This window comes from Hetaerina americana, unplaced genomic scaffold (genome assembly GCF_022747635.1).
Source record: "Hetaerina americana unplaced genomic scaffold, ioHetAmer1.1.p SCAF_4, whole genome shotgun sequence".
Taxonomy (NCBI): Eukaryota; Metazoa; Arthropoda; class Insecta; order Odonata; family Calopterygidae; genus Hetaerina; species Hetaerina americana.
In genome coordinates this window covers 19,162,222-19,185,738 of record NW_027286985.1, presented here as the reverse complement: position 1 = coordinate 19,185,738, position 23,517 = coordinate 19,162,222, and the positions used below count along the sequence as shown (strand labels likewise).

General features: G+C 35.2%; 2 protein-coding genes across 3 annotated transcripts in view; both read right to left on the bottom strand.

Annotated features, from left to right (window-relative positions):
- Positions 1–640: 640 nt before the first annotated feature.
- LOC139692234 (beta-1,3-galactosyltransferase 5) lies at positions 641–6,926 on the bottom strand. Its single transcript, XM_071590302.1, has 2 exons — positions 6,607–6,926; positions 641–5,874 (listed from the first exon to the last, which is right to left on the bottom strand). The coding sequence occupies exon 2, from the start codon at positions 5,779–5,781 to the stop codon at positions 4,621–4,623; it is 1,161 nt and encodes a 386-aa protein (XP_071446403.1). The 5' UTR covers positions 5,782–5,874; positions 6,607–6,926; the 3' UTR covers positions 641–4,620.
- Positions 6,927–15,630: 8,704 nt separating this feature from the next.
- Positions 15,631–23,517, bottom strand: part of LOC139692282 (transcription initiation factor TFIID subunit 4-like) — a 45,602-nt gene continuing 37,715 nt past the window's right edge. For both annotated transcript variants that reach the window (XM_071590366.1, XM_071590367.1), the window contains exons 12-13: positions 21,749–21,799; positions 15,631–18,087 (exon numbers count right to left, since the gene is read on the bottom strand). In XM_071590366.1, the coding sequence (XP_071446467.1) occupies positions 17,974–18,087; positions 21,749–21,799 (165 nt within the window). In that variant the 3' untranslated portion in view covers positions 15,631–17,973. The remainder of the gene's footprint in view (positions 18,088–21,748; positions 21,800–23,517) is intronic.

The window sequence follows — 23,517 nt, the reverse complement described above, 5'->3', positions numbered from 1 at the left end:
AGAGATAAAAAATTCAGCATGAACCTACCCTTTCCCACGGGTGCCGTTTCATTCTGGCAGTAACTGATAGGTTAAATAGACTACTCTAATAAATCATATTTACATTTAAAGTTATGCTATTATGAAAAACCTGCTAGGCTATTATTGCCTTCAAGATTTTTGATAATCACATGGAAATAAATAATGGAGGTATTTACTAGAATACATGCCAAATGCAAATAAGGTAATTTATAAGTGGCTTCTTCAAGTATGGGTTAAAGTAAATAAACAAATACATAGGGGCAATTCCCACCAACTTACTTATAAAGAAACTTACAGTTGGGTAAATTTTGATTTGAACTCCCATGTTCCATATTAATAACAAAAGGAACGTGGAAATGTATGTAATTCATGGCAGTACAACCAGAATAATTGACTAAGAGGCTGGTAACATAGAAGAGAGTAGATAAATGGATTTAATTAAATTACCTTCAGTTAAATGTTCATCAAATGCTAAGCTAAACAGAGTAATAAATCCACACATTAGGGTAGCCTGGAAGTAATTCGTTTTTCAGATCATGATGACAGAATTCATAAGAACAATTTGGTTCAGGAACAATGAAACATTTCATATCAAAATAAAATTTATTTAACTTTTGTCAATAATGCATTAATATCATAGTACATTGATTTTTCTTCCATCTTCCACTCACCAGTCTATCTATTCAGTCATTATCCAGCACCAATCGTTTGACATGCAGCGGGTATGCAAACACCGCTTACAAAAAAACAATACATGGACACATACATGTTCATAAAACAATACATATTTTTCTATAATAATCCTGACTTTTCTCTTAGATTTCAACAAATTGTTATGGTAGCAAAAAATTAATTTCCTTTCTTTTGTGAAAGAATGGAAGGAAGACAAATGTGAAATACAAGCAGAAATATTTTAAAATAAATAACAAGGTCTTTTGAAAATTAGTGCTAAGGGAAAAGTGAGGAGAGAGCAAGGGGATGAATACAATAAAGAATAAGAGTGGCATTGCTGTCGACTAGGAATGCAAAGTCCGAAGGAGTATTTTCAAGATTTGAATAATGTGGAGTATTAAAGAGCACTAAACAAATTAGTCATAGACAATAACTATTAATTTCATGAACATGTTAAAGGGCACCTGTTTGAGAAAATTGTTGACATTTGCTAACTTAAACCATGCCAAAACCAATGGAAGAACTTGCTAATTTAACTTTGCATAGATGGAAGGGAAAATAAGGATTAACAAGATATAATTCATCTGAGTGTATCAGAGTAGGTGCCCCTTAATTTTGAAAGAGATCACAGTGTGCAGTACATTTCAGGAGAAATGTTGTCTTCTACTTTAATCGCTAATTGAAAATTCCTACACATGCAAAAATGCATTTGTTGATTTTGAGAAGACATACATGTATGACATGAGAAATCCAATAATGTTCTATAAGGTTTTGAGAGAATTTGTACTGAATGAGCAATTATCGAATTCTTTGATTGTGAAGCATTGTATCACAATGTTTGCTCTACATTTTTATGAATAAGTTGTGCAAGATTTATTACTGGATCAAAGTGATACAAGGACTGAAGATGTAAAAGTATCTACTTCCCCAATGCTGTCGGAGAACTTAGGTCAGGAAAAGCCCCGATTAGATTCAATGAAGAAACAGAGAAATGATATATGATGCCAAATGTACCAAAAAGAGAAGTAATTGAGTTTGATAAACCGATTGGGAAGAACAAATGCATCGTGAGATCACTTGATAAATAATGAAAAAATATACTATGTTCATAACCTAGACAAAATGCTTTCAAAAGATTGAAGAGCATTCATTTATGAGATGTGTATACAATAGAACTGAAAGTATGTAAAGATCAGGTAGTATCAAAGAAATTAATATAAGTAAGTTCCTGGCACAGTCCAATAAGCAAATATGCACAAGGAAATTCATATGAATTGTAGATGAACTTCCATATAACAATGTATGTATGCAGTTCAAGGAACCTAATGGGAAATTTAGCCTTAATATAGAAGTACTGAGACCTTGATGCAAGCTTGTTGCCAAAAGAATGAAAAAGATAAATGCCATTCAAAACTTAGACAATTTAACAAATGCGGGTTTGTGCTTTGATCATGGTCAAAATAAGTTCAAACAGTTGAAATTTAACCCATTCTCCATGTATAACAGACATGTATGATAAAGGAAAAATAAATTAATTTAAGTTAGTGTAAACATGTGAGCTGAAAACCCTATAAATCACCACTATTTAGTCGCAATGAAAATGAACAGTGATATAACTAGGTATTTAGTGAAGTCAATAAATTTAGAGCAAACACAATAAGTTGCCAAAGGCTAATAACAACCACAGTCCTCTCTAAAATAGGCAAGAGAACTTCACTTCTCAGTACACTTAATTGCATTATTCAGGAACAAATATCAGTATTCCCAGATATACTGATCCCATATTTGGCACAATATTTCAAAATCTTTACACAGGTTAACAAAAATTTATACCTTTCCATGAATTCTAAAACCATTCAATTGCTTGTATTACAAAATAATATTCAAAATCAATAAATACATTTATGGTAGCTCACTAAAAAAAATGCATGCATAACATATCAATCCCAAAAATGAGCCTGAAAAACATTCCAAATTAAATTACATCTATCATCCTCTCATTTTCACCACTTTGATGCACATAAATTAATACAAATATAACAAGAAATACAGAAAAGATAAAGATTTTACTCTTAAGTAAATTTTTCTAACATATAAAAAACTATATCTCCCTTTTCACTTTTGACTTCGCATAAATCCCAATGGCTTTGTAACAACCATGACGAAAGCAGAATGCATGGCTACCATAAAATCTATGGGGAGGGCAGAAAATATATTCAATTCGATTATAGCAGTCTTTGGTACATATATATTGGTAGCTTGAAAAAGTGATAATGAAGGAAAAGCAACCAATGTTGAATAAGTACTCAACATAATGGATATGACATAAAAGCTATCCCATTACCAAATTATTGCAGGTATAGAATTATTAAAACTTTTAATATCAATCAATATGTACAATTTGTAACGTAACACAAGGCAACTATGGTTTCTCATTCATTCAACTATCCTGCTCTTGTTTAGGAGGTTTTATGCCTCATACAGATTTGAGTTATTATTTGGAAAATATCTTCATTTAAATTTCAATCAACTTTTTGCCAATAACAAATATTCAAGAGCGATATCATTAAACACTAGTTCTCTAACTCGTCCCACTATGCCAAATTTTGTGACACATGCTTGAACAAGATTTCCTGAGAATCCCAATGATGAATTAAGGCAAATTGCAATAACATGGGCTGTAATAACACAAAATAACATCATATAACAAAAGCTAATGAATGCTAACTTCATCAAATAGGACAGGGTGAATAATCAAGTAACCGAAGAAAATATTTTCTAGGCTATTAACAATAAGATGGGCAATTATAAAAATTGGTTCAAATCATAAATATAATTAATTTCAACACTATGCAAATAAAATAAATTTAATAAAAAGAGGCTCAATGCCAAGATAATAATCCTGACAAACGTGCATGAACACATACAAAGGAAAAATATTAATAACAAATAGGGACCTTGAGTAGAGTGGCTACATCAGAATGGAACTGTTCACATCATCACAAGAGACACAATTGTTAACATCACATTCTTGGTGAAACAAGTTTCAATCGTATGGCTTTGGTGAGTCGACTCACAACCCCACAAGTGAACTTTAGGTCACTCTTTATAAGGAATTATCAGACCTGATCATTTTTACATTCTCTGAATTTAATTTATTACCTTTATCATGAAAAGTTTCCAAATATGAAATCCCTTAAAAAAATATCGCTTAAAAAATAGAATTGAATGATTCTTAAAAATTTGAATGAGATGTACTACATGCATTTTAGTGGCTGGCACTATGGCTAATCTGCAAGACAGAGTATTTATGAAAATGTTTTCCAAACTAGCCAGAATTGATGAAAAAGATTCACCATCTACATGATCCGCCAATGCTAAAATATCATTTATACATAAGTAATTTGTACTTGCACTTAATATCACCATGAAGAGTCAAAGGATTGACAGATATCTCCAGTGCTTACATAGCCTAATGAACTAAATAAGATTATCACAGCCTGAGTTGCAATGGCATTAAAAAATATGAACAATGTCCATTTCTATAAATGACTACGAAGTATAGTGGTACACAATTTCTTAATCTGAAACTAAGAAGTGGACTTATCTGAGAAGAGGTCAAAACAAATATGCCCAGCTTTACCTCAAATAAAAAATCGTCCATTTTATAAAATTCTAAGGAGAGATTTTCAAACAAAACATCGATCATCCACAATTAAATTATATCAGTCTAACCTTAAAGTTTCAAGCATAAAAAACAAACGCAACAAGCTTGACTAACAGTCTAACAAATTAAATAATTGTTAGCTGTAAGTCTTCAAAAATCCCCAGTTAACGTGTTTGCAGTGAAGCTTGCAGCATTAATAAATATAATAGTAAAAATATTGATCATTATAAATATGAGAATTCACACCTTTATTCAGACTTTCAAGTTATTTGAAAATTATTATCTTTAATTATCTTCCAAAGTTTTCTAATATCATTTGGTCGAAGCTCTGTTGCATACAAAAATTGTTCTTTACCCTTTCCCCAGGCCAATGAATCTTTTTTCCAAAACTTGAACCAACTCGCTTCACTTTCTTTATGGGGATTTAAAATTATACCCTCAACCTGAGATTGTTCCAACATAAGATTATCTACTCGAGTGAGGTTTAAATTACATTGCTTTGACAGAATTCCTGTTATATGTACATCATCCACCCAAAAATATGGGGCCACTTGGGCCTTTTCGTAAAGCCGTTTAACTACATCATAAGAATAAAGAATAGTGCATCCCATGCAGTATGAAGGATAAACGTTACTTGAATATTCTTTTGGAGATACGTACCATTTCGAACGGTGAGATCTTTTCACACGGGCGTTATCGATGCGATTACAGAGGATGAATCTATCGGCTGCAAGTTTGATTGGACTATCTGGCCGCGGTACCGTCAAAAAACGGACTAGTGCAGGTGTATTAACAAAAACATCATCGTCTGTTTTCAGGACGTAAGAAGCTTGGGGGCAAAAATATGTGCACCATTTCAACCCCATGACATGTTTATAGGTTAAATTTCGGTATGAATCAATAAATCGTCCCTGCACAATATCGTTAGTAATTTTATTTTCAATGCGAATACGCTCTTGTAGGGATGCATTCAACACCTCTCCTAAAAGAAATATAAGATTTATCGCAATATCAGCACGTTGGATGTACGCCCATGAACCCCACGTGTCACGAATTATTTGCCTTTTAGCTAAGTTGGCAGGATGAGAATGGACGAAAATCAGTAGCACCAAACTGGGCGCTGTCTGACCTCCAGTAACAGATTTGTTACAGGGAAAGTGATTAAACAGGAAGTCAAACTCTGTGAGATCGATTAGGCGATGATAATCATCTGAGTATATGGATTTTGGTGATATGAGTGGTTGGCTTGGCGTGACATACTCAATCTGGGTTGGTAAAATTAGCCCAGGAGACATTCTCGGGCTACAAATTAAAACTGTGACCACCATAAATAATAGTGCGAAGGCGAAAATTGGGCCTCGGAGCACATGCATCCTGGGAAAACTAATAACAAATCTTCCGCAGTACCACCTGACGGTCATACTGGTTATTGCAATCCTGGCGGAGGATGTACAGGTGGATTGTACTTGGAAACTGTGATCAGTAGCGTCCCTGATCTTGCATCGTCTGCCAAACTGTTGTAAATAAACGAAAAATAGTTTAGGCACACACACAATAGTTTTCCCCCGAGTAAAAGCAAAAAAATAAACCCCATTGCCGCCGAAAATTGAACATTACCGCTGGTTGCAATGTTGTATACATCACGTCTGAGGAACTTCTAAAGAAAATGTTCATCAGAATAATTTTCTTATATTCTTTCGAAATGTAGAAGCAGTTTATATATGCAAAAATAATCTGCCATCACTTCGGTATTTAATTTTTTCCAACCTACTCCAAGTCTACTTCAGGGAACTGAATCATTTCATCGTTCACACTTTTTTAATCGAAGATTTACATTAAAACACTTGGAATAAATCATCATTTGGCATTATAATAAAGGACATACAGTGGTGACGATTTTTCTATCACAATTAACGATAGCAAATCACTGATACTTAAACAGTACCTCAGTATCACGATTTTCCCCCGAATATTACCACACAACTGGCAGAGTTGTGTGGGAATACCTCAGTTAAATGAAATTTTCGATGAAGTATCAAAACAATGAATTAAAGCAGCAAAGTTTCCACCTGTGGCCAGTACAGGTCGTTACAATTATTTTTTCGTGGGCTGATGTAAAAAAGTTACTACCAGCTGAATCGCTTTCGAAAAAAAGGACACGACACGTAACGAAAATCGTTCTTCATAGTCCTGTATAACTTATTGCAAATAATTAACATTCAAATAAGTTAAGTTGGCTTATTTACCTGGACATTTCAGCATCATAGCGTATCCATTGATTTCGACCACTTCAAGACAACTTGAATGCGTCTCCTTGGGACGAAAGAGTGGCGGTTGCTCCAGTCGAAATCCCTAATAAGGAAACGGAAGAGTGAGTCTGCCTTACAAAAATAGTTTCGATGCTGAGGATGAAGTTTTGTGTTAGAATTAAGTAAACACTGTAATTGCGGCCAAATTCACGCAGAAATTCCATCGAAAGGCAGCTTGTATCTTTTCTTTTACTTGGGACAGTTCATTCTCACGCACACGAATTGCCCATCCCTAACGGTCATCTCGCATGTGTAGTTCGAGGATACTTGAATTCCGACGGGTATACCCAGATTTCTTTTAGCTTTCAACATCCCATCGGTGTTGCCAGATGTATCGTCCTTTGCAACATATGCGACGCGTATTTTGGAGTATTACACAAGCCAAAGACGGTGACGAATTAATTATACGTTTCACGTTGAAAAATTTATTTCAATTTAGATGTTATTTGACCCAAGAGAAAGTTACTGTTATGGTATTTAAGCTGCGACCAGAATAGTCATTTAGGCGCCTAAGTTGCTCGATGTTGGTCATAATAACATCGGATATATCTTTGAGGGAGTACACTTACTCGTTGAATAAACGAAGAGGTGGGATTAACGCGTGGTGGGAAAGGGCGGAGCTTTCCTCAATGCAAAAGAAACTTCTTCCGCATGAATGTAGTTTAATTCTTGTAATAACATTATTTTATCGAGTTGTTGGATACAGATATTTGTAATATAGGTGTAAGATCATTTCTTATTGTGTCCTAAATATGCCTGGTTGCAACCCCATAAATCAAGTGCTAGATAATATCATAATTTTTGCGTCTGTTGAAATCTCCCGTGGGTGATATGAAACGCAATTGCTTAAAAATGCGGGTGGGTACTTCAGGTTACTCAAAATTCCGTATTTCTTTAGAAAACCGATTTTCCCTAAAAATCTGGTCACTTGTTTTCGTGTGATGTGGTGTTCCCTAAGCAGTCTCCCTATTTGGAGCGACGTACAAATTCTGTACTCGATTTCCGTTGGAATGAGGATTTTGGGAAATAACATTTTCATTCGTAATTACATCAAAATATTTACAGCAACTTAAGACAAACTTGAAGCATTGTAATTTTCTATCACATTGAAACTCGATTTTCTCATGAACACGTAGCAACAATAATTCATTGAATGAATTTTTTAACAAGAAGCAATATTGGTGCATTTTGTTTTTATTGCATACTCTAATGTATATGTTCTTTTTCAGCCATGTTATAGTGTTGAAATATGACTATTTTGTTCTTTTCTTTGTGTTTGGTGATACCCTACATGATATGCATGGTCAGTACGCAATAAGAATATTATTTTTACCGTTTTAAAAGTTGACGACTAGCTTCTTGCCCCGCAATTGCTGTCCATGACGTTGCCGGCAGCTAAAATTCAGCCATACATGTTAGTTTCAGCGAAAGTAGCTTTCGTGCAAAATGCTAATCTGTTAAGTTAACAAATAATAATTGAATTCAAAATTCATTCCGAAAAAAATATCAAATAACTACGTTATGTAGCTATATTTCGTCCAATATTTCAAACTAATTTTGTCTAATAAAGGTTTGTCAAATAATCTTATGCAGTGATAATGCTGAAATTCGGCATGTGCTATGACATTTCTTTATCGGACGCATTTACGAGTTTAAAGTTGCGATCGGTGAAATCGAAGATATGCCTCCAATATTTGACAGGGTTATAATTTTAGTGTTATTATCATTATTATTAATGATAACCCCACTATGAAGGTGGGGTTTGGATGGGCACAGTCTACATAACGGTACAATGATATATTTAATTGCCTCTTCTACCAAAACAACCTGACATCCGACACTACAATAAACCCCTCTTCAAGAACACATACTTTTATTCATTTCGTCCAACATTCCAATCCTTTTCTTTCCCTTTCCTTGCATACCCAACGTTTTTCCTTCAGTATTCGTAGAGAACTAAAAAACAACATATTTGTCGAACACCACGAAATGGTTGCATTGATCCCGTAACCTTCTCTTTAGAATTATAACCACTTATATTTTCACAGCCTGTAGCTAGTGTATAAAATCAGCAGTGACTACTCCCTAAGTTCTCTTCAATTTTCATGCATACATTGACTTTGCATGACGAAATTGATAACTGACTACCACCAAGCAATGCATTTCTCGGTGCCATATCATCGATAACATTTTGCCACGGCAGTCCGACACTCAATTAGCTTCAGGGGCCCAACTCTGTAACATTTTTCTCCTGGAGAAAAGTTAAAAAGTTTTCTTCTCAGGAAATCTCCAGCTGTAATTTCATGACAGCTTAGATAACTCTTTCTCCCAACCGGGAACGAAGAAAAGTCATGTGACATGTGTGTATGAAAAATTCTAAATACGAACTGTATCGTAATGAAAAAGAGCTGTGACGTAATTTATTGACCAATGAAACATCGTATATTCTCAGTAGCGGGAAAAGCAATCGACTTTTTCTTGTTTTTCGTAGAACTTCAAGTGTAAAACATATTTCAAGAGATAGGAAACGCGGAGGCCGTAAGGAAAATGTAAGTTACGGAAATTAAGCTTATTTTATGCGCTAAGCTGTTCATGAGTATGATATCTTGAAATTATCGTACAGCTTTTTAGTGAGGGAAGCGCTCAAAACGCCAGAATTAATCACAGGCAGATGTCGACGATAATCAATTTTATGTCGGAAAACCTATCACTTGCACAAGGAAAGTTCGAAGGAGTGAGGGGGAAAGAGTATAAAGGATAATTGGATGAGATTGGCGCTGATACTAAATAGCTAACCATTAAAGATGTGTCTAAGGATGTGGCACTATGGATGAGAATACGTAACTTACTATTCATTTATAATAACAATGTCTTGCCGGGTAAGTGGAAAGATTCGGTGTTAAAACCCCGGCCAAGGAAATATTTTTACACTTGTGATCTGCTTGATTCCGCCTTCCCCACTTCTGTGTTCGTCCTTCCATGTGTTCCTATCCCTTTCATCTATTTCCACGTGAATGAATATTTGTTCGCCATATTGCGGGATTTCGGGTTTGAATCTATACATATGCGTATGTATGTATAAATATATTTATATACATACACACACATTCAAACACGAAATCCCTCGACACTAAGTTTTAGGACTCCCTGGACTACAACCTTGACGTGGTGGAAGGCTTGTACTTTCCGATGACCCCTAGAGATGTGCTGGTGGGAGTAATAATAATTGCTCCTGTAATGGTCACCCATGCCAGATAGGTCGAAGGTTAGGAGCCAGACGAAAGGCAGTCCACCCAGCGTCTGTTCCTCAGTGAGGCGGCTGCAATGGCATCTGACCCCAATAGGGCAGCCAGTAAGTGAATTATCATTCCCAAGATTTAAATGATGGTTACAGAGATTTTGAGTCCTGGCAACTACGGGGCTCAGCCCAGCCGTGTGTTGTGCCCGGCAGCAGGGGAGGCAAGGCTTCTGGGGTCATCATCCCACGAAACCCTTGCAAGGGAAAACCGGCAGCAGCAGGGCAGAAGATGCAGGAGAAGAAGACCACATTAGTTAGAATAAGAAAGTGGAATGTTAGGACAACGATGAGGGCAGGGAAACTGGAAAATATTAAGCGAGAGTTGGAAAGGGGAAAAATAGATATTTTACGTCTATGCGAGGTGAGACAGAAGGATAGCGGGGATTACTGGAGTGATAAGTATAGAATAATATACAGCAGCGGGGACGAGAGCCTACGAGGGGTTGCCATATTATTAAATGAAGACGTGGGAGGAAGCATAATCAACATAGAACAAGCAACGGATAGAATGTTACTAGTAGAGATAAAAGCAGAACTGACAAACTTGGTCATTGTTCGGTGGTCGGGGACTACGGTTTAGGCATGAGGAATGATGATCGCGGGGAGAAAGCAGTTGAGTTCTGCAGGTGACAGGGGTTAGTCATCACCAACACTTGGTTTAGATACCACAAAAGACGCAGGTATATATGGAAAATGCCAGGTGACTCAGGAAGGTATCAGCTAGATTATATTCTGGTTAGACACAGGTTTAGGAACAGTGTGATAAATTCGCACAGCTTCCCGTGAGCGGATGCGCACTCTGACCACAATTTAGTTGTTATGAAATGTAGCGTACGTTTCAAAAAGATAAGGCAGGGGCGGCGGGTTAGAAAATGGAATGTAGAAGCATTAAATGAAGTTTGATATCCCACGCAGCTAAAGTTGTTCTCAGGATCATAAACAAAAGGATAGAGAGAAGGCCAATGATTACTTAGGGGATGATCAGTTTGGGTTTAGGAAGGGGAGAGGAATGCATGATGCCATTGCAGTAATGAGATTATTAATCGAGAGGAATATAGAACACAACCAGGAGGTATTTGCCTGTATCGTAGATTTCAAAAAAGTGTTTGATAGAGTGAATTGGGAAAAACTGATGAGTATATATCAGAGAATAGGAATGGATTGGAGGGAAAGGAGGCTAATCCACAACCTGTTCATGTCTCAGACTGCACAGGTGGGAGTGGGGAACGTGGAGTCCGAATGGGCAATGTTAGGAAGAGGTGTAAGGCAGGGTTGTCCATTATCACCATTGGAGTTCAACCTGTATGCAGAGGAAATGATTAAAGAGGCATGGGAAGAACTGGAGGTAGGAATGAAAGTGGGTGGGGAATTCGTAAAATCAGTTAGGTTTGCTGATGACTTAGCTTTATTTTGTCAGTCAGCCAAGGGGTTGAAAGCATTGCTTAGTGAATTGGAAATTCAGTGCGACAGGTATGGGATGAGATCAATGTTAATAAAACAAAGGTTATGCGATTTTCTAGAAAGGAAAAGGCTAAGCTTAACATTAAAATAGGAGGGCAAAAACTAGAGCAGGTAGAACAGTTTACGTATCTCAGAAATGTTTTGGACCAACACAGTTGAAGTAGTCGGACGTAAGGAGAAGAATTGCGCTAGGCAAAGAGGCTTTCACAAGGAGGGAGTTGATGACAGGGATGTTGAGTAAGGATATTAAGAAAAGTCTCATAAAAACTTTGATATGGAGCATAGCTATGTATGGTGCGGAAATGTGGTCATTGAAGCAGGAGGACAGACGTAGATTGGAGGCTTTTGAAATGTGGGTGTGGAGAAGAATGGAGGAGGTGAAATGGACAGAGAAGAAAACAAATGAGGAAGCACTTGATATGGTGGGCGAGGAGAGGGGTTTGTTGGGAGAAATCCTGTGGAGGCAGGAAAAGTGAATGAAGGGGGTACTCACCGGCAGTGGGATGTTGTAGACTGTAATGGAGGGGAGAATGTTAGGCAAACGGAAGGAAAGGGAAGGAACAGGATAGGGATGTTGGACGGGATGAAGGGAGGAAGGAAGTACTCAGGGATGAAGTGGGGTCTAATGTAGAGTAGGATACTGGATTTTGTATTTTGTTAGGAATCACAAAATATTTATTTAGTAGCTGTGGCCATCCAAAAATCTACCTTAACCGGTAGAATATATATATATATATCTCGATTATAAGGAAACATTCACATGAGCAGTATAATATTTGGATGGTACAATAGAACACAAATAAAGTAGTAACACTTAAAAGCACACTCAGATGGTAAATTGTTTAAGCTTTCATCCTTCTCCAAGTAAGACTTAAGTCTTAACTGAAGAAGGCCTCGGAGAAGGCTGAAAGCTTACAAAAATTACCATGTGAGTGTCCTTTTAAATGTTACTATTTTATTTGTGTTCTATTGTGCCATCCAAATATTTTGAAACAGAGTAGAATCATGATATATTTGTTTCGTAGATTTCAAGGAGGAATTTGATGAATAAGTTCAATGCTAAAATAGGAGGGCAGAAACTAGAGCAGGTGGAGCAGGATACTTATCTTGGAAGTGTTTTGGACCAATATGGTCAAAGTAATAAGGTCATTAGAAGAATTGCATGAAGAAAATATGCTTTCTATATTTAAATAAGCATTATGTCATGTACATGCACTACTCACCTGATAATTTTGTGACAAAAATTATTATTATTATATTAACAAAATAGTAGTGAACATTTTGGAAATGGAGCAGGGTTTTGTGCAGCTTGAAAATTTTGGTTGTTGAAGCAAGACAATAGGCATAGATTGGAGGCATCTAAAATAAGAGTGTGGAAAAGGATGGAAAGGAAAATAAATGGAGTGCAAGTCATGATGGGGAGGAAAAGGTATTTCTGAGAGAAATATAAAGAAGGCAGTAAGGGTGGATACGCACAATTTTGATTAGTGATGAAATGCTGAAGATTTGATGGAAGGGACTAAAGTCTGATAGCAAGATAGGTGTATGCAAAGGATAGGAGGGACTTAAGGAAGATAGAATGTATGCAAAATTAAAGTTTATTTTAGTGTGCAATGCAATATTTTATCTTGATAGGCAAAGCTAAGATATGCAGGGTCAATGTTTCCGTAAAAAATCTACCTGAACTGAATGTTTTTCTCGTGTGGACAGACAAGCCTATTTGAGAAAACTAGTGTAATTGTGAGGTAATTCCAGTAAATAACCCACATAAAATTGAATTTAGGCAAGATTGTTTTCTCAAATTTAATGAGTTGGTTGCTTTTTTACTCCCAGCTTTAGAGAAATCAATTAATGAAGAATGCATTTCATTTTATTAGGCAGCAAAGGAGTATCCATTTGATGAAATAGTGTAACTATTTCTGAGATGCCATTTTGTCAGACTGATCGTAAATAATGAACCTTTTTGGAAATATTTAGAGATTTTCCTGAAATTGTTAAATGCAAGTACACCAGTAAATTAGAGGAGGACAATCAAATGAATTTGATCATTTAACTGGGAAATTCAACATGCAAAAACTTACCAAAAATGTTGGTACTTTGTTTCATAAATGGAATCAGTACTGTTTCCCATCAATAAAACCTTCATTTTATTTACCAATGCAGTTCACTTGCTTGTAATAGCTCAATCATATAGCCACGCAACATAAACAAGATGCTGAGTTTCAGGAATAGCATTTTCCATAACCCAATATATCGAATTTGTTTGATCTAACTCATTTGCTGGAAAGAAATGCACCAAAATTTAAAAATGAATGTTGGTTGATTTTAATATAAAAAAGAAATGACATGGATTCCTGCTAAACTGCATTCAGATGGAACCATACTCTGAATAGATATATAACTCTAGTTCAGGAAATGTACCACTAACTGATAGATACATCAGTAAAACTGAAGAAAATCAATTATAAAGTAGTATTGTTAGTTTATCCCAATTTTTAGATGCAATTAAAATTAACATACTGGTAGTGGGGAAATTTTCTCCTTAATATTTATTCTAGCAATAATTGTCATGATAAGCATCCAAGTATTCCCAACTCAGTACACGGTACCCCTATATACAGGCTAAGAACATGATAAAAGGCAGTCTCCTTCATGGTCCCATTTTCTATCCATCTCATGACAACTTCAGTGCAGTGAGGTGATTAGAAATAATTTCCATACAATTAACTTAAACGTTTTTATCCGTTTAACTTAATTTTTAGGATTAAGAAATTCTAATAAATTATCATTTACTCAAATAATGTAACATAAACAATATTTGTTGTTCATTCATGAATGACCCATCTAAGATCCATGTAATCATCTATCTTGCGAAATAGCCCACCAATTTTGTATATTTGTGACACATGAAATATATTCAAATATTAAATACCTATGGTGTGCAACTTTGTAGGGTTCGTGAATAATACTGTAATATGATGCATCCATCAATAAAATTCTTTTGTACTTGCTATTTCAGTAAAATATTTGGAATATCATTGTGCTAGTGGATGACTCTGTTAAAAGCTGTTGCAGCATATCCTGCAAATTTTTAACACTTCACTAATGGTGAAGTAAAATGTATCATCTGATTGAAGAGGTTTTTCACTATCTATTAAATTATTGACTAACTCAAAATCTAATAAATTATAATTATATGGTGGCCCATTTCCCTATTTATAAGGTGGGCCTATTAATGATTTATAACTCTCACAAAAAAACCAATGGCAAATTGGTGCATTCCATTTTTCTATTTAACATGAGAGTACCCATTTTGCAAACTGCACACACAATCACTATATCGCCTGGAAATTTGCAAAAATAGGATAAATAAACATTGGATTTCGGCCAATTTCACCATCTCAGTTATGCGGTTGCAGTAAAAATATACATTTTATATTATTTCAATGGCATAGTTGTTACTTTTGAAGTATTTAGGGCTTCTTGGCAAATTATTCAATTATACGTCTGCCCATTGTTCAAAGCCTCCTTAATAGCATAATATTTTTCTTCTTCCTCCGCCAATATTTGAAATGCACTTTACCGTTAACACAAATACATGTACTTCCTTAATACCATAATTTTACCCAGGAATACAAACAGAGTAATTAATTAATAGTCTCTATGTGTGTAAGTAAGAAAGCAATTAATTTCACAAATCTTTATCTAGGATAACTTTGGCACCTCCCCCTCTCTCAATCTTCCATACTTTCCACCCCTTTATAAAATGCTACTTAATACAGGGATGGCCCAACTACTTTCACCATGCTGTATTATCTTCAGATACTAGTTCAGCCAATTTTCAATTTTTTGTTTCATGAAATATAAAATTTGAAGACAAATATTCCTAATCATTTGTGATATGCTGTTCGGAATTATTTTCAGATGAACTCTGTAATAATGTATTACTTAAATTAGGATTAAAAGCCAACACTACGGAATATGTTGAAATACCAAGATAGTTTATCAAGTTATTTTGTTTGCAGGTGGTTAACAGTCATTCATAGATGACAGTAAACCAAAATCATTGACCATTTTCAGGTATTTCAGAATTGGACCCATCTTACAACAGCAATTTCAATACTGGGATAAGTATACTCCATTCATTATAATATGGCAGCTGCCCCTGCCCTTATAAACCATTGATAATAATGTGTGGCACATTAGGAAGAATATTAAATTGATAAATCATGACAAAGAAAAACATAAGACAAATAAACAAAGGCCAATTAAATGTTAATTCCATGAGTCTTGAACAACTAATCTGGGTAGAGATGAATTCTGCCAGCTTTCATGTAATTGTGCTCTGTATTAAGATAATATTTACAAGTACCTTCACAAATAGAACATTATGAAGCCAAGTTTACAAAAGGTTGCATCAATTTAATTCTAACATATAACCAGATTTCAAAAATGGCCCCAGAGAAATATACAAAATAATGTTTTCTAGCTTACACTAATGGATACACACGTAATAAACATTTTATGTACATCTCTATATACAATGGGCCATTTAAGATTTTCATCAGTTGCTTGTAAAACATTCCTTTCAAAATGATCCAGTAATTTTCTTCTGCAGTACATTTGTGTAAGGTCCTTCAGAAATGAAGCTTCCAGATCCCCAAATTCAGTAACAATATAGGTATTCTTCTTAAAAGGGAGGACTGCAATGACCAATTGTTTGACTCCATTTCCAGATGAGAGAAGAAGGCCTCAAAATATCCTGAAGATGAGTGCTTGAGCCTTAAGTTTATCACTGCACTTTCGACACTTCCACCTCTTGGCAAAGGAGTGTTGCACATCACTTCAGGTTAGAGGAGACAGTAACTAGAATTCCACCACTCTAAAAAAATTTCAATTAAATCTGCCAGTAACTCAAATAATGTCCACATACTATAATTATAGAACAAATTCAAGCACTGACCATGCTCTATAATAAAAAAGTAAGCTATTCAAAGTTAAATAAGCATGTGTTGTCAAAGATATCCATCACTATTCTACAAGTCGGTCCCAGGTATGAACATCCAGCAATATCTCCGTAACTATACCAAACTCTCACAATGGTTTCCCATGAATTGAAGAATTCTATGTCAAGTGCACTTGTTTATTCCATATTAGCCACAATTAATCACCAGGCATGTTGCCTTGTGTAAAAATAATTGTATTTCTACATATACCAAATGACTCAGGTACACTGGATGACCATTAATAAATGACCTCACCATTCATCACTTATAAGTGCGGGAAAGGTTTTATTACTCTGTCAGTAGCATAGGGGGTTAATTCACCTATATATCTCTAGTGTTTAAAATCATTCGGAGAAAACATAAGGAATGCAGAAAGCAAGTTAACTACCTTTCAATTTCATTGAATAAATCCAATGATTCTGCTTGTCCAAAACCTTTTCCCTATTAATTATTTACAGTGTGTCTGGAAAGGAAAAGCTTAGTTCTTGTGTAACTTAGTATACCATCCAAAATTAATTTTGTATATTGTGCAAGAAATAAAATTGGAATGTTAAATAATAGTGCTTTAACATATAATATGCATTTGATTAACTTGTAAAAACAACAAAAAAGGCATAGACAAAATGTAACAGTTATGTACGCTTAACATTTGGTAAAACTGAAATTGAACATCACAAACACCCAATTTTAGAAATCTTTTCAGTAAAAGGGGAAGAAAGGACACCTTGTCTGATAGTATCAAAAGAGGAAGACAGCATATGAACGTCCATATTATTCTAAAGGCCACCATAAATTTTGCAGAATGTTCACTAAAACTAAAGGAAAACAGAGTCTAGCATGGAGAAATTTCATTCTGAAGTGAGAAATAAACAGATCCTCAATTGCAACATCATTAGCACCTCTCACGGTCAAATGTTCATGCCACATTTCAACACAAAATTATTTTCCGAGGAAAAAAAGAAAATATATAATTTCTAAAGTGGATCATTAATATTCACCCTGAATCAGTGACAGCATGACTTTAATTTCTCAGATAACATAATTTTGTAATAGTCACCCTTAACAGAAACAAGCCAATCATGTAACAAAAAAACATGGTCACTTTCTGTCAATTGAGTGCTTACATTCGCAAAACTCTCTCCCTCATGCTAATCCATATGTTCATTAGACAGATGCATACCACTTTTCATAACAAATCCAAACATCAAACTAACATGGAAATTGTGAGGTGAAATAACATTAAATATATTTAATATATATTAATCAGGTTTTGGTGTTCTCTTTGTTTAAAAAATCTTTTGTACACATTATAAAACACATGATGGACAGTTCGACTCACAACTTTGAATGTTGCATTACTTCTTGGCCAAATTCAGCTGATTCACAGCATTAGGCTCAAAAAATATCTGTGTTTTCAAGCACAAATATATTGATCACAATTGCAGAGCCTTGAGGAGGCAAGTTCAGTAGGGAACAGTGTAGATCACTTCATAAATGAAGCATCTCTAAAATTCAGTACAGCCAGTCAGGAAGATTAATTCACTTCAAGAATGCTTTGTATAAAAGAGGTGTTCTACATGTTTCCTTTTCTTGCTCAAGGAGAAAAAGTAGATCTCTGAGATTCACCCTTTTCACTCGAGGTCGTAATGGAAGCTGTGAAGAAAAAAAACAGAAATTAATGACATTGAAAACATTCAAGCAATGTTTATGTAAACGATGCATAACAATTTAGTCCATTATTGAGGACCATCCAAAAACTTAGCTTAAATGTGTAATTACTGATAAATGAATGAATCAATGTAAATAATATTTATAACCCATTTCAAATGGCTTACATGAGATTAAAATCCTCTTTCATCATAGATTTATATTTTGGATGCATATAAAACCCTCTGTCATGACATGTGCTAAAGGCTACAGTGTCACATTTTATACAGAAGGCAAGTAAATTCAGAAAGCGACCAATAGGCCATACGAGCTTCATCAGCTCCTTTTACGCCAAGTATATTTTTGCCTCAACTAAGCAATTTGATCACTAAGGGCTAGAAAAAATTGATTTCCCAATTTTTTCACATTTCACTTTGGGTTAAAGATACTAATGAATTTTTAATATTATCAAGATTTAAACTACTTCCTCCATATTTTCATCCATTTTGGATTTTTAAAAACCATGTATGTAATAGATAATAATTGAAATACCAGCAGGATTGTCATCAGACAAATCATTGTATACGGTAATGCATCATGAATACAGCTAAGGTAAAATGCAATAAAATTGTACAATAATGTTATAATAAGTTTAACAATCTTTCTGAGGCACAAGAAATGAGCTGCCATCAGAGTGAACACATTTTCTTGTTTCTTCTTGGAGGCCAAAACCATTTATACCCCCCAGGAGTTCAGACATCTCTTGAAATGGTTTAGCACTCGTTGCAGGCAGTTACTAAGGGCTCACCAGAGAAGCAGTTACAATGAAAGTACATGGACATGAATCAAATGTGTGTAGCATCAGTACCTATACATGGTGCCAGTGAATGTCCTTCCAATTTCTCAACTTAAAAAATAATTTATAAAAACTCAATTTATACGCACATATGTGGATATTATTTCACAATTCACAATACACTATGACTAATAATTATTTCTTGAATTCAAATATTCCAGATGAGTTGGATAGGATTTTTTTTATGTAGCCAATTAATGGTGTATCAATTAAATTTATTAAAAATTAATCATTAAATTAGCAGTTATCTCAGTAAGCATTATACTTTACAGAAATGAAATCCCCCACAGGATCCTTCTTGAACAAAGTTATTTCAAGAGAAACACACTCCCAGTAAGTGGCCATGACATTTTCAAAAATTAGCATTTATGTTAATATTTTGTCACTATGATTCCACATACTTAATCGGCACTCTTGGTACCCTTTGCATACAGTATGATTTTTCGCTTGGCCAGCTTTCATTGCAGTTTTCATGCTCTGATAACAACCTCAAATGAATATGACAAAATGCGTAAAAGGAGACATCCTCAACATGACCAGCACATTTCGCCATCCAATCGTCACCTCCAAAGATAATCGTTTGGTGGTCACATGATTTAGCATCAATGGGGGATTCAAAACTGATTAATACACAAAAAATGATCCTACAAAACCATAGAAATGGAAGTTTTCATTAGTCCTGCCAATAATTCTATTGTTTGAAAGAAAACACAGCAGCTTGAAATATTAATTCTTTGGTATAAGTAAAATGTCAGACAATCCACATAAAATACTAATGTGACACACAACAAGGCTAATTAGTTTTGCAAATTTAAAAGCTACATAGATGTTTTTTTAACCCTATGCACTAAGGGACCACAATTTCAGCAATTCAAACGACAACTATAGTTTTAAGCAAACAGTAATTTGAAAAATGAAATATTTTCTGGTGCTGAAGCTGTCATTTCTTCCAAGAAACAGTGGGAGATGCTGCGACAGTAACTTTTAATGGAGTCATTCTCTAAATGAGCATTACAATGCCACAATTTCTTATTATACACCATTTAAAACATGAAAAATTGGGATTTTTCTGTCACTCTGTAGATTGAATACTGAAGGTTAGTGTTGGTTTGGAATTGTTCAAAAGCTTTTTTATATTTCTGTGATGGCAATTTGCTAAAATAACTCTATAATCAAGAGACACATGCTCTGTTAGTCTTTTTGCCTTTCTTGGTCACTCGAATGGTGTAGATATACAAACAGAAGTAAAACACATATGTAAATGCTCACCAATTGATAACAGAAAAATACTACTTTCAGATTTTTACAATTAATTCTTGTGCTAATTTTAGAAAAAATAAATGCTAATTTTTCTAGGCCCAAGTGACAATTCTATATATATGTAAGAAGAAACAAGTCAATCCATGTTCATAAATACAAAAATAACCAAGAAGTATAGTAGAGGTCAAGACAAATTGAAATATTTAGAGTTATGTACACTTGGGTGCAAACATGAAAAGCTGTAGTGGAATGAAAAACGCCAAAGTACGAATAAGCCATGTACATCACATTGGGCTGCAAATTCTAATTTGATCTGATAACTTAACACTCAAATAACTGCAGACCCTTTTTTTTTAATCAAAGAAAATTTGAAGTGAGTGCCAATTTCTGATCAACAGATGATTAGAACTTACTTGACCAGAGATGACTCCCAAAATAGTCCCTTTCCCACCATAATGAGCAATTCTTCATTAGTTTTCTTACCTGTCCATTCCATCTTTTCCATTCTTCTCTAAACCCATATCACATAAGCCTCCAACCTATACTTAACATCATTTCAACTACTATGCTTCCCCACCAAACAAAACCACACTTCATAGTAAAGTATAAATGAGTTTTTTCTTAAAATCTCAGTCAATTCCCTCATCCAAGTGAAAGTTTCTTTAACTAAAGCAATTCTTCTTATGTCACTACTACTTTAAACATTTCGTCAAAAATACAGCCAAAATACTAATCCACCCGCTTTAGTTTATTAACTATTATTTTATCCTTTAACTGAATTTTCCCCTTTATTGAAAACCCACATAACTTTGTTTTATTTACATTTATTCTCATTTCATACCTATCGCACTGATTTTCTAATATGCTCTGCAATGATTGTGAACTCTTGGTTGACTGGCTAACTAAAGGTGGATCATCCACAAATCGGATTTTATGAAAACCGACTTGCATTCCTATTTCTAATTCTCCCATGCCATTTCACCATTTTTCCGATACACATGCTGAAACCCATGGATGATAATGAGCAACCCTCTCTGACACCTATTCCTAACACTGCCTATCTAGACTCTCTATCAGCCACTCACATGACCATTCTGAGACATGGACACGTTGCACATGTCTCAGACTTGTAAGTCTCCTATTCCTCCACTCTATTCCTATTTTTTTGCAATACATTCATTAACTCTACCCAATTTACTCTGTCAAATACCTTTTTGAAATTTATGAAACACAAATATATCCTGATTGTATTCTATATTCCTCTCGATTAGTGATCTCATTACTACAATGGCATCGTGCGTGCCTCTCCCCTTCCTGAACCCAAACTGATCATCCCCTAAGTAATCATTTGCTCTGCTATCCATCCCTTCATTAATCACCTTAGAATCATTTTAGCTTCTAGCTCAGCAAAAGCAAACTTATTCTTCTATAGTCCTCACATACACAAAGAACTCCATCCACCATGTCAAGGTGTTCCAGGATGCAGTCTATGGGGAGGGAACTAGATAGACCATGAATTATATAATTACCATAACCAACTTTATTCCTTACCTGTGTCCTATTGGGATTACTTATGGTAGAATTCAGTGCTCCACTACCCACCTGGAAAATAATAAACATATTATCATTTAACTATCCATCACTCAAGGCCTAGAAATTTACAATAACAGTACACAAATTTGTGACCTTTGAATTAAGGAAATTCTATTAAGAAAAAATGAAAACCTAGAGAGTTTTGATTTTTCTTGAACTCTGTGCTTTTAACAACTAGAAACCCAAAGTATAATTGCAAGATGATTTTTTATCCTGATCAAAAATTATCGGGTAATTATGAGTTATTTAAAGTGAAAATGAGTTTCATGGAAAATGGAACTAATATTCTGAAAAAGGAGTGATGTACCGTTTAACTCAAATGGTACACTAAAAAAAAGTGTAAACAGTAGAGGACGCAGTGTCTTTTCAGTCGCATGAAAAATGTACCATTCTTCAATCAATGAGTTCACTAAAAATGGCTCAGAAACACAAGTTGATCACTTCTAAATGCCTAGGCATCCAAAAAAACAAAATAATTTAAAGTACAGCAAGAAATAAAATGCTACGGTCATTATTTTCATGATAGGCATGAACTCTGCCTCAATTTAAATAATCACAATTCAGTTTCAGTGCAATGGAGGTCTACCCAGACAGGGGCAGCACAGAAGAGCAGAAATACTCGGACAACAGCACCACTCAAACACACCAAAATGACATAAAGGGAACCTTCCCACGCAAAATGTGCCAAGTGCTGATTTACTACCTTGATCAAAAAGTTCCCGGAATAACCACCGTGTGGCGCTCCCATCGTTCCGATTTGAGTTCTGTTTTTTTTTGTTAAATTGGTACATCTGTTGTTGATATTCCCTTTAAATCTTAGTGTCATAACTTGACATTTGCAAAAGTTACGTAGCCAAGAGTACATCTATCTCTGTGTGTGTTGGCGATTTTTTACAATTGCAGAAATGGATTTAAATTTGCAACAACGAACTTGCATTAAATTTTGCGCAAAAAACGGATTTAGTGGCGCACGGACGTTGGAAATGTTGGAAAAGTGTTTCGGCAACGATTCTCTAAAAAAAACGGTCGTTTACCAGTGGCACGAGCGGTTCAGAAGTGGTCGTGAGTCAATCGAAGATGATGAACGCAGTGGCAGACCATCGACATCGAAAGTCGGTGAAAAAATTGATAAAGTAAAAGAAATGTTGGTCAATAACCGCAAATTAACCATCAGAGAAATAGCGGAGGACTTGAACATTGCCTATGGATCCGCCCAAGACATTGTGGTTAATGATTTGGGTTTCCGTCGTGTAGCAGCAAAGTTGGTGCCGAAAGACCTCAATTTCATGCAAAAAAAGAGACCGTGTTGACGTCGCAAAAGACATGATTTGCGAGGCTGAATCCGATCCCACATTCATCAAAAGGATCATTACTGGAGACGAGACGTGGGTTTATGAGTACGACACGCAATCCAGACATCAGGCAAGTGAATGGCGTTCACCAAATGAGCCGAGACCAAAAAAACCACGTCGTTTTCAGTCAAAAAAGAAGGCAATGCTGACGGTTTTCATGGATTACAACGGTGTAGTGCATCATGAATTTTTGCCAGAAGGCCAGACAGTAAACAAAGAGTATTATTTGGGCATTATGAGACGTTTGCGTGAAGCAATTCGCCGAAAGAGACCAGAAATGTGGGCAGAAAACTCGTGGATTTTGCACCATGATAACGCACCGTCGCACAGTGCTTTCATTATTCGTAATTTTTTGACGAAAAATGCAACAAATAC

What these genes read in the sequence shown, in the direction of transcription:
- LOC139692234 (XM_071590302.1), bottom strand. Translation starts at nt 5,781, where the DNA reads ATGACCGTCAGGTGGTACTGCGGAAGATTTGTTATTAGTTTTCCCAGG.